Genomic DNA, 11,527 nt, shown 5'->3' on the forward strand with positions numbered 1-11,527 from the left:
TAATGCTAGGCTCCCTCCCCTTGTGTTTGATCATTCCATTCGTGTCCTGACTGCAGATGGGTGAAGCTGAAGGAGTTCAAGGTTTTGCAGACTTTGCTGATTGTTTTCACAAACCTTTTCTCCTGTGTTTCAGAGCCAGGAGGTTGTTATTTTGTGTTATTTATTTTAGTATTTATTTTATTTTTTCAACTAAAAATCAGTCTGTGCCTATGTAAGTACCTTGTACTATTTCTCTAAAATTAGGCTGACCTGTGGAGGGCCCAGTATATTACACTGTCCTCAGCTCTGCTCCTGCTTTACAGTCTTAGTCTGGTTTTCACTTGCTGCTTTTGTGTGCTATTGTTTTTGCAGTGATCTTGCAGTTATTTTGTTCACAGTTCTGACATAGGACCACAGGCCAGGTGGAACCTTGTGCAGCACCTTCTCTCTGGGTGGGTTTGCTCTACTGCAAATCCACTAGCCAGAGTTAATGACACCAAGGAGTGAAATAACCTCATTGCTGTATTCAGCATAACGGCACTTAGTTTTTTTTACACCTTACTCCTTATGTACTTCTCATTTCCTCTGTGAGACTTGAATGCACCAAATTGAGAGTAGCAAAAGGTAAATTACTTTAATGGTCAATAGACACATACCCTGTGCAAAGTAGAGTTTTAAGCACAAGGAGCAGTACCAGACCACTGGTATTGGAAAAAAATCCCTTAACTGACAAGACACTTTAGTTATTCTGTTCCTTTTTCTTTGTGTGTGAACTCAGAGTAAATATCGTCAGCAGCCACATTCCTTCAAGTACACATCGGTGACAGACTCTCCTGGCCTCCTTCATGCAAAATTCAGCAATATGATTGCTAATGAGGTAGGCTCTCCTAACGTGAGTGAGAAAATATGCCTTTCAAAATGCAGAAAGCTAAGGATGGAGGAGTGGGAAAGAGACAACCCTGTTCTGAAAGCAAAATGCATCAAAAAGAAAGCAAGCATCACTGATTTGTGTTTTTTCCGCAGTTAATCGTATTTTATTATTTTCAAACACTTAATACCATTTTCAGTGCAATCACTTTTAAAAAGCCTAAATAGTACCCATACAATAGAGTTCCATTGTCAGGTTTTGTACATGAAACAGAGCCTTAAAAGATCAGGCCTTCGGGGTGTTCTTGAGGGAGCTCATTTGCATAGTATGGTCCACTTTAAGGGGCTCCTAAAACAAAAAATCAATTTTCTAATTTGGGAAAAATGCAGGATAAAACCCATAGGCAAATTATCAAAGTAATCTCTAATAACATGAAGAAAAATCCAAGCTAGGGAATATGGCCAGTCTAACAGAAATGCCTACCCTTTTATTTAACACACATTCATGATGTGCTTAATGTTCATAGGTCTACTTTTGGCCTGCTGGGAACATAACAGTGCAAGGCTAACAATGTAGTGAGTTGGCATCATGATTAATGTATAAAAATTAATATCAAAGTTTTTTATGCCCAGAAGAAAACCCTGTTGCAATTACAGTGGCATACTCTTAGCTTGTTTTTGTGCTAGTTGACTATAGTTGTCATCATTGTAACCAACTTAAGTCCTGCTGTTACTCAGTGAAACAATATAGAAAATGAATTGCAATTGCCTTTTTGATCTCTTTCCTAGCGCCTGTATAAAGCGGCAGGAGAGGACAGTCAACATCACTATACACCAACACTGGGTCTGCCTGAGTTTACACGGGCAAGAATAAATGCAGCCAACCTCAGTGATGTAAGAATTTGATCTGTATTTCTTATATTTCTCTGGGATGGAGGATCAGTTGTACAGTGGCAAGAAAGATGGATAAGTAGAGGACTTTTTAGGTCTATTCTATTTATTCTTTCCTTGATTTGATTATAATGGTATCTATCTCCATTAGCATATATAAGGTTGTGAGTAAATTAAATCTACATAAAGAACGAGACATGTTTTGTCTGAGTTAGTAGGATTTCCCAAAGATAACTTAAAAAAATCCTTTGATTATGAAGAATGCGACTGTAACCCAGAATAACAAATGAAAGAGGGTTCCTTTGTTTGTTCCTTTGTGCATTTAAAAGTGAAACAGCAATCTACATTGTGGCTTTCCTACTTCAGGCAAAATACAGAGAATCTTGGCATAATCTACGTGCTCAAGGCTACAAGCTGACAACGGAAGCACTCCCGTTCCAGACTGCCAGGGCCTCCAGAGAAATTGCCAGTGATGTGAGTTGAATGATTCAACCTTCCTTCTTGCCTAATTCCTGTTAACTTCATGTAAAACAATGTCTAAAGCAGATTTTACTGAATTAAAGCAACTCCATAACCATGTGAGACAAGTGTGAGACAGAATATATTACTTATGAATGAGATTCTTTGTGTGAATTACAAAAAATAAAGAGGAGGAAGAATTGCTGCTAATCGGGAACCAAGCTCAGTTAAACATCTTCCAGTGGGAAATAGCTAGTGAAGTATTTGCAGACAGACAAATCCAAGGGATTCTGCTCTTTTCCAGGCTTTCAGCTCCTTATATTGTAAAGTACCCACTAGTTCTGCCCACCCTGCTTTGAGCTGACTTTTAGAAGCGCTTAGTGCTCCTGAATTGAAATGAAGTTAGAAGAAGCTGAGCGTTCTTTGAATGTCTGAAAATCAGGAGCTGCCTGTCTGGTTAGGAAGCGAAAATCAGGGAATGCTCCTGTAAATATTTATTCCCTTAATTGAGGAAATAGATGAAACAAATCTTACCCTTAAAAAGATCCTCTCATTTGGATTGTTGTTTGCAAAATCCTTAGACACGGCAGTATCCGTTTCTCAGAAAACCTGAGTTTATCCCTTCCTCAGAAGAAATTTAATAAATTCTAGGAAAAACTGACAACTGAGCTAAATTTGGTAAAGAAGTCTTCATTATGTATAGCATTTAGTTGCATATTTAATCTCTAATGTGATAAAATATATGAATATATTTAATGTATATTTATTTTATGAAGCAACTGTTTCTAGCTGTCATTTATAGTATATACTTAACCATATTTTGCAGAGTGCTTTTGGTTACAGCTTCAGATCTGCTCTAAAGGGTACAAGTCCATAATAGAATTACATCCACTTACAACAGATCTGAATTTGTCCCTTCATCTTGGAAGCACTTTATAAACATTAGCTACTGTAATTTAATCCCCACAACTCTCTTGTGTGGTAGATAAGTGTTATTATCCCATTTCAACTACATTATGAACTCTTCAGGGCCCAGGCCTTCCCTTTAAAGTTCCAAGCACCCTGTTGATGCTGTATAAATAATCATTATCATCATCATCACTATTTCACAGAGAGGATAAATGCAAGATCATAGGGAGAGTCATAGTCCCAGCTAAGATGAGAATGAGGGGTTGCTGGTGCTTATTCTTGTGCTCAGATCACCATCTTAGGCTTCTCAACATAGTTATTGATCCAGGAAAACTGAATTTACTCTTTAAAACAGCTGGGTAGCATTTGCAAATGTGAAGGCTACAGAGTGCATGATGATTCTCTTTGGTATAGATTTTTTTTTTCTTCTACCTTGTGTTTGTTTCTCTTATGTTCTCATTCCTAGCGATAGGAATAAAATTCTGTGAGAGATAATAAAACTACATGAGCTGAGGTTAAACATGATCAATGCTTTGGGCATATTCAGAGAATGTATTGAGATGTGTTTAATGTTGCAACTACTGTGGTATTTAAATTTGAGAGCAATGAGAGAGTCAGATAATTACTTTCTAGTGCTGCATACCTTGGCTGTTTTTACAGACAGCACGGATGTTTCAGTGACTTATCCTAAGTTAGTTAGTTTCAGCAGCCAGTCTGAGTTTGGCACTATTTCACTTTTACCCTTGCTTGTTTTTAGTACCAATATAAACACAACTTTGTGATGGAGAGGGGAAAGCACATTGGTGCCAGAAGTGTTCTGGATGACATCAGGTTGCTGCATTGCCTGCATGCTGCCAAATTACAGAGTGAACAGGAGTATAAGAAGATGTCCCAAGAAGTGTGGTCTCAGTACCATCTGCCCATGGACATGGTGAACCTTGTCCATGCCAGGAAAGCCCAGGCCTTAGCAAGTGATCAAGATTACAGGAAGAGACTCCATGAATTTACAGCAGTCCCAGAAGACATGAAGATGAAGTGGGCCAAAAGAGCCCACATGCTACAGAGCGAGGTAAAAACTTCCCTTCTGCTAACAGCAAATTGAATTTAGCAATAACAAAGCTTTGAGTGACTGACACAGATGATTTTGTACTGACATTGGACAGTGTTTTTAGAAAGACTGTTTGCAAACTTATGTATGTGTAGCAGCAAGATATCTGATTGCTCCTCACATATGGAATATATACGAATTAGAGGTTCCTGTGTTAGGAACATGACAGAAAATCATTGTGGTCCATGTTACTTATTCGAAAGCTGAGGGATATACACAATCATCTCTCAGCTGTATGGATCACTGCCAGTCAGTGGTTTGACAGCCAATGCTCTACATGCAGAATTCTTCAAGCAGAAGGTTAAATGCTCAGAGGCTGATTTGGGATATGTTAGAAAGTCATTTTGCAAAAAGAAATGGTCATATCAAATAACCAGTTCCCCAGATGTGTTTGCAGAAATTGCTCATGAAATGTAAATTTGAGGCCCTCAGTGATGTAGTTTAGTGGTGGTCTTGGCAGTCCTGGGGTAATGGTTGGACTTGATGATCTGAAAGGTCAGCCTAGTTGATTCTGTGATATGTTCAGACAAACTTTGATGACAGAAATTATGGAATCCTAGCATGGGCCACATCCATGCTCATTTTGCCTTAGACCCTTTGTTCAGGGACAAGCCATTTGCTATATGTGCTTTTAAACAGATGTAGATGTTGAGTGCATGCATAATGCTACATGGATACAGGTAGCTGTCTTGTGACAATTTAGGGTCCAGTGTCATGAGCTGCTCTGTAGCAGGAAGCTCTGCCTACAGAGGGACAAGGTAAGAGGTAAGAACCTCTGCACTTGGCTCTTTGCCTTTAGGCTCCACAGGTTAGGAATCCAGAGAAATGAAGGTGGTGGTGTCTGATACCCTGAGTATCTAGTAATGTACAAAATGCTTGAGCTAGCTGGCGTTATGTCCTTTTGCATATAGGGGGAAAAAAATCCCTGAAAAAACAGGTGACTGGATTGAAGTCACACAGTTAGACACTGTCACTCTGAAGGAGAAGTCAGAATTGTTGGGATTGTGGGGGCTTTACTGGCTTTCATTTTTTATTAGGTCTGCCTTGCTTTCTTTACTGGATTAGGAGGTAGAGTAAGCCTTTAATGCGAGTAAAGAAAGCGTAATTTGTCCTCCTAGAAATGGGGTTAATGAGGAAATGTACACCAGATAAAATAATTAGTATTCCTGACTTGAACTCACCTCAGAAAATTATTTCAAAAGGGGTTCTTTTACGCCCAGTACAAACAGGTTATTACTTACTGCTTTGAGTCATACTAATTCACTCGTGAGGCCTTCTCTTGAAACTTGCATATGATACATTATTTAATTCCTGGTGGAATGAACAAATGCAAACAGTTTGGCTTTCCTACGTGATATGTGCATGGCAAATGAAAACCCACAAAATGTTAATAGGAATCAGGGAGTCTTTTTAAGAAACCTTAATAGCTGTGGATACAAAGCTGATAGCTAACGATTTTCATTTTTAACAGCATCGCTATAAATCAGACCTGAACTTCATGAAAGGAGTTGGTTGGATGGCTCTGAGATCTCCACATATAGAAAGTGTAAAGAAGGCTGGAGAGCTCATCAGCGAGGTAACTGATAAATCTTTCATGGGATAGCACGTCTGTAGGAATTGTTTACCATCAAGGCTCCTCGTTACATGACACTTACGAATGTAGCTTATCATTGCCTTTTGATGTGGGAGCCTGTTTATACAAGGTGTAAGTTACCAAGAAGCAGTACGGGAGATGCAAGTCCACTGTGTGACACCTGCTGAATATTTTCCATTCCGAATGAAACACAGGAGTATAAACAAAGTATGTGGCAATAAATAAATGCAGTAAACTCCATTATGAAATTCTAAGCAGGTGGTTATGGAAGTGATATAGAAAGATACAGCACTGACAGCCACACTGAAGGGGCATTTGCCGGCTCGATATCATGCATTAATGGAGAAAAATTATTAGCTGTCAATAGTGTAGTGTTCAAAAGCTTTTTGCATGTGAATTTTCAGTGGGAAGTCCTTCTTGCACACACACACAAAGAAGTTTAGTGCCTGGGCACCACAGCAAGGCTACGGTGATATGCCCGTTCCCTAGCTGAAAAGAGCAACTGAGACCATAGCAGAACAGTATGTTTTTAATACTGTGGCTTGAGGAAGGTGGCTTTTATGTGTTACTCCAGTTATCACACGCTTGGAATTGTGATATATCATTAACAGAAACGTCCTGTGGTTTTTTTTCCTTTGTTTGTTCTTGTTGCCTCCTCCCCCTCTCAGATAAAGTACCGTCAGAAGCCAGAAAGTTTGAAGTTCACTGCTGTGGTTGACTCTCCAGATTTGATCCATGCTAAAACCAGCTACCTCCAGTGCAGTGACGTAGGTTTCATTTTACTATGAGTGATCTTAACTTTTGTTGCACTACAGTGCATAAAAGAATTGATCTCAACATTACCTCCAGTATCAGCTGCATTCAATGACTTTTGACTCCACAGAGACTGTACAAGGCTGGAGACTCGGAAGCCAGGCACAGGTACACCCTGCCTCCTGATCATCCAGATTTTATCCGAGCCCGCCAGAATGCACTTCACCTCAGTGATGTAAGTAAGCCTTTTACTTCATGGAATTGACTTGGTAAGCTTGCTTGGGAATCAAATTTTTCATGTGTATGTAAAGCCAGACAAAAACTAGAAAAGCCAGAGATTGTGGACAGCCAATATGTTGCTAGGTTTGGGCTGGAGGGAGCAGGAAAAGTCTGCTGATGTTTATTTTGAGCACTAGTTCTGCTTTTCAGGGCAGGAAGCTATTATTCAGGATTTCAGTCCTTCAGTATAGGTCTGGTTAGTTACCAATTTAAATCTTTTTACTTATGTTTGGATGGGGGAAAAGGGAGAATCCTCTTTCCTTGACTGTATAATCTCCCTGTGTTGAACTGATCCATTAGGCACACTTGTCATCAACCTGGATGCAGCTGGATCAGTGAGTGAAATTGGCTGAAAGGGATTTTGTTTCCATGTTATTCCAGACAGAGGCACTGTTCCCTGATTAAATAGCTGTTGTCTTTAACTGCAGGGTCAGAGTGACCTTGGCTTATAAGAAGCTTTGAGTTCCTGGTTTGGTGATAGGTGCTATGTAGGTGAAAGAAACAAGTGGGATTTACATTCTTTGACATGATGGAGGAGAATGTAAAAAGGCAAAGGGGTGATTGCACACTGATGAAAGGTCAGCTCTAGACCAGTTAGCAGGGTGTGCAGTAATGCTTGAGTTGCTTCTGCCCAGGCTGACTTGCAGGATTTCTGGCATCTCAGTTTACCTTCAAATTTAGCATCACCTAGCACTAAATTTATGGGTGAAGCAGAAGAATATCTTCTAAAATGTGAAGTGGATTTTGTGCTTGTCTTCATGTGGTCACAAATCTCAGAAAGGATGACTTAAAGACTTACTGAAAGCAAATGAGTAAAATCAGAAAGTGACAGCTGAAAATGTCAGCTGAGGTACCATGGCTGTGTAGCAGGACCTGCAGACTGGAAGCTATTTTAAGCTACTAATTGAAGAAGAACCAAATCTAGAGCAATTTCTCTTCAGGATGTAAATGTATTTCACATTCTCAAAGTCACATTAAATATGTTAGAACTGGCTGTTACTCCATATGAGTTAATGAAGCCACATGTGGCTGGGGATAGAGACAGGGATCATTTGAAAAGCTTGAAATAACTGGTATTGAAATTATGATGCCATGAAACCCAAGACACTGCAAATGGATGCATCAAAAGAGAGAATAAGGGCAATATCAATGCAATATTGATGTGACTGATGCATCACAGTTTCTAATAGAAATTAAATCACATCAAAACCAACCACATTCAAGTACAAAAGGAAACCCTGGTGGCACTTTTCAGATGAGACATTTTATCATTATGGTGAATAGAAAAGAAGTTGAAGTGCTATAGAACTGGATCAAAACCTTGGAGATAGTACTGATGACTCTTGATACAAATAAGCCCAGTAGGATAAAACATTTATTATTGCAGTTATGGGACTGCATTTAAGAAACTGCAGGGGGAAATGACTCTTTCATTTTTTTCTTTTCAACACAGAAATTGTATAGAACATCTTGGGAACAGACAAGGGCATCTGGCTATGATTTTAGGATTGACGCCATCCCATTCCAGACAGCAAAGGCTTCAAGAGAGATTGCTAGTGATGTAAGCATCGTTCTGTTTCAAACACTTCCCAACCTCCTTCCCATGCCACCCCTACCCTCTAAAAATAGGTGAATTCTGATGTATTCAGACCTTGTTCTGGTTTGGAAAATTGATGGTACAGTGAATCCAAATGCCAGTTATGTGCAAAGATTTCCAACTAAAGGCTTCCATTAATAATGTCAAATACCAGGCTGTTCTGTTTCACTGCAGAAAGTTATTCTTGAGAAGGAGGCATATTATGATGTAGTTAAATAAAATAGGTACTAGGCTATGAATAAAGCATGGTCTAGAATAAGTGGGTCACCTTTGAACACAGAAGACCACAGTTGGCAAGAAAGCTGAAGATGAAGGAGCTTTGTTGCTTGAGCTGTGTATTGGTTGTGCCCGAGAGTGCAATGGTAAGAGGACCTCTGGTTGCTTTTGAGATGAGTATTTTGGTGTCCCTAAGTCTTTTTGTACTCCTTTAAAGATTATTACAAAGGGCATTCTTCCAAAGTGTCTTGTTAGATTGGGAGATGTAATTTATTAGCAAACCAACCTTGATCTTTGGGCACTACAGGATCCAGGGGAAGGTAAGTTATTTCATTACAGAATTTGAAGGTATTCTGAATGTGAAAATGAGATTTTTCTCTGCACTGTCTGCAGTACAAATACAGAGAAGCCTTCCTGAGAGACAGAGGCCAGCAGATAGGATTCCTCAGTGCAAATGATGATCCCAAAATCAGGCACGTCCTCAGAGTGGGGAAACTCCAAAGTGACAACCAATACAGGAGTGGATACGCCCAAAACATGGCACAGTTCCAGAGTCACCTCAACCAGCCAGGATTCCTCCATGCTATGAGAAGCCAGCAGCTTGCAAGCAATGTTAACTACAAGCAGCCTTTTCACCAGTACACTTGTGATCCTGAGCAGCTGAATGTGAAGCATGCAAAGCAGGCCTACACGCTGCAGAGTGATGTAAGTACAGCTGAATGACACTGTCTTTCCAAGTGCTAAGAGCTGTCTGTGGCAATGTGCTTTGCAGACCTTACCTATCAACAAAATCACATTCTTGAAAGAACTACAGTCCCGCTGAAAATGAATCATCTGTTTATGACGGACTCTATTGCTCCTTATATGCTCTCTCTTGAATACGCAGTGTGTGGTTTGATTAGAGCCAAAGAAAATAATACATACTAGTGTGTGTTTCATTCTCTCAGGTAAAATACAAGTCTGACTTGAACTGGCTCAGAGGCATTGGCTGGACTCCCCCAGGTTCTCACAAAGTCGAAATGGCAAGAAGAGCTGCTGAGTTGGCATACCTTCGGGAAATGGCATTGCAGGGTGCTTCTGCCCAGTATGGACGTGGAGTTGTAAGTAGACTAAACTGTTCTTCTCCCAAATCTCAACAGCTCTGCTCTGTAGAAGGCAGACAGGCACAGAGCCTGTTTAATGCTTTTGAATGCTTCCTGGAGTCTACAGTTCTCCCCTTTATTTCAACAGAATATCTATACTTCCCACACAAAGCTTTGTGTAGACCTTAATTTGAAAGAACCTCTCAAGGGAATTCAGTACTTTCATGGCTGAGGAATTCCTGTAGGGACTAGGAAGAGCCAAGGGAGAGGATTTACTTATACTATGGGATGTGTTTCCCCTAACTTGTACATGTCAGATCTCTAAGTGTCCTGTTACCTCCACAGAAAGCAGAAGTGGAAGGGACTCCCTGTAAAACTCCCCTTCTCTTTTCCTAATGTCAGCAAGACACCATGTGTTGCTGTATAATTACATTTTGACATGTAATCTCCACTGGCAACTGTATTGACAGGCTCAGTGCAGACTCCTAAGAGTATAATGTGTGCTGTATGACTGTAGATCTGGGAGGCTCCCCAATACTGTGGGAGGCTCTCTGCAAAGGGGGAGTGCTCCAGCCTCCTCCATGTCTGTTCAGCTCAAGATGCAAGAAATTACAAGCCAGGATCTTCCAGGTTTTCCTTCTCTCTACCTCCACAGGGATAACTCCCAATAAGCAGCATCCCAGCACAAGAGAGTAGAAGTCCATAGAGGGACCCTGTAGCCCCTGCAGTTAGGAAACATTAAGTAACAATAAAAGAGAATATCAGCACTGTAAATACTCATTTAGTTCAAGTTTTAACTTTGGCAACAAGTCAAACAGTAATCCAGGCCAAGAGAAACACAACATATCCACGATTTACATTCCCATCTGAAAAGTAACTCAGGAAATAAATTACTACTATGGTTGACTAATGCAAGCAGTGGGGACTGCAGGCAATATCTTCTTAAGCCCTAGGTATGATGATGATCTGATCATCCCAGAAAAATCTACAGGTGTGCAGTCCACCTGGAGCTCAGGTGTTTGCTGGTTTGCTCTTTATTTAGGGCTCAAATGAGAAATTAGGACTTGAGCACATTCAGTCCTTTGAGATGTATAGTATTTGACTTCCATGAACGCCTCTGTTTTGTGCACTTCTCCGCTGTAGAGGTTTGCTCAGTGCAGAGCAGTGATTTAGATTTTGCTCGTTTATTTGGCCAGTTGTGCTAATTTTAATATGCAAATATTTTAATGGAATAATAGCTAAAGCTTTCTGCTGTCCACTGGCTGTCCTCACAATTCACTTGGGTTTCATTTTACAGGACCAACTGGAGATAGAAGGATCTCAGCAGGCCACAGTCAACCCTGATGCTTCAGAAATTCTGCAATTCAAGAGAAGAAGGATGCAGCTGTATCAGAAGTAAACAGAAACATGACATAACACAAATAGATTCATACCTTGTCTTGCAAATCCTGTAGTTTTTCTGGTTTTCTGGGAAGCACAATAAATGGTGTCTAAAAACTTGTTTTAAAAAGCAAAAGCAACCAGAACATTGCAATTCCTAAGTGAGCATTTTATTTTTGTGTGGATACTTGGTGATTTATCACTGTATGTATTACAGAATCTGATATTTATTTAAAGTAAATGAAATTAATACTAGGTGACTGGCAGGCTCAGCTTTGTACTACAGATGAATTAACCCAATTGGTAGAATATAAAATAATTTGTAATGAATAAATCAGATGCACCTTATTCCATACTTGTAATACTCAAAGATTTTTATGTTCCTGGATTATTGGCACCATTGACCTAAGAGA

At 39.9% G+C, this 11,527-nt stretch overlaps 1 protein-coding gene across 1 annotated transcript in view; it reads left to right on the plus strand.

Annotated features, from left to right (window-relative positions):
* Window positions 1–11,466, plus strand: part of NRAP (nebulin-related anchoring protein) — a 50,102-nt gene extending 38,636 nt beyond the window's left edge. Inside the window, exons 32-42 of the mRNA XM_010017118.1 lie at window positions 758–856; window positions 1,636–1,740; window positions 2,104–2,211; window positions 3,863–4,174; window positions 5,685–5,789; window positions 6,476–6,574; window positions 6,691–6,795; window positions 8,293–8,400; window positions 9,046–9,357; window positions 9,600–9,752; window positions 11,032–11,466. Coding sequence (XP_010015420.1) covers window positions 758–856; window positions 1,636–1,740; window positions 2,104–2,211; window positions 3,863–4,174; window positions 5,685–5,789; window positions 6,476–6,574; window positions 6,691–6,795; window positions 8,293–8,400; window positions 9,046–9,357; window positions 9,600–9,752; window positions 11,032–11,133 — 1,608 coding nt within the window. The 3' untranslated portion in view covers window positions 11,134–11,466. The remainder of the gene's footprint in view (window positions 1–757; window positions 857–1,635; window positions 1,741–2,103; window positions 2,212–3,862; window positions 4,175–5,684; window positions 5,790–6,475; window positions 6,575–6,690; window positions 6,796–8,292; window positions 8,401–9,045; window positions 9,358–9,599; window positions 9,753–11,031) is intronic.
* The last annotated feature ends 61 nt before the right edge of the window (window positions 11,467–11,527 follow it).

Source organism: Nestor notabilis, unplaced genomic scaffold (genome assembly GCF_000696875.1).
Source record: "Nestor notabilis isolate BGI_N333 unplaced genomic scaffold, ASM69687v1 scaffold786, whole genome shotgun sequence".
NCBI lineage: Eukaryota > Metazoa > Chordata > Aves > Psittaciformes > Psittacidae > Nestor > Nestor notabilis.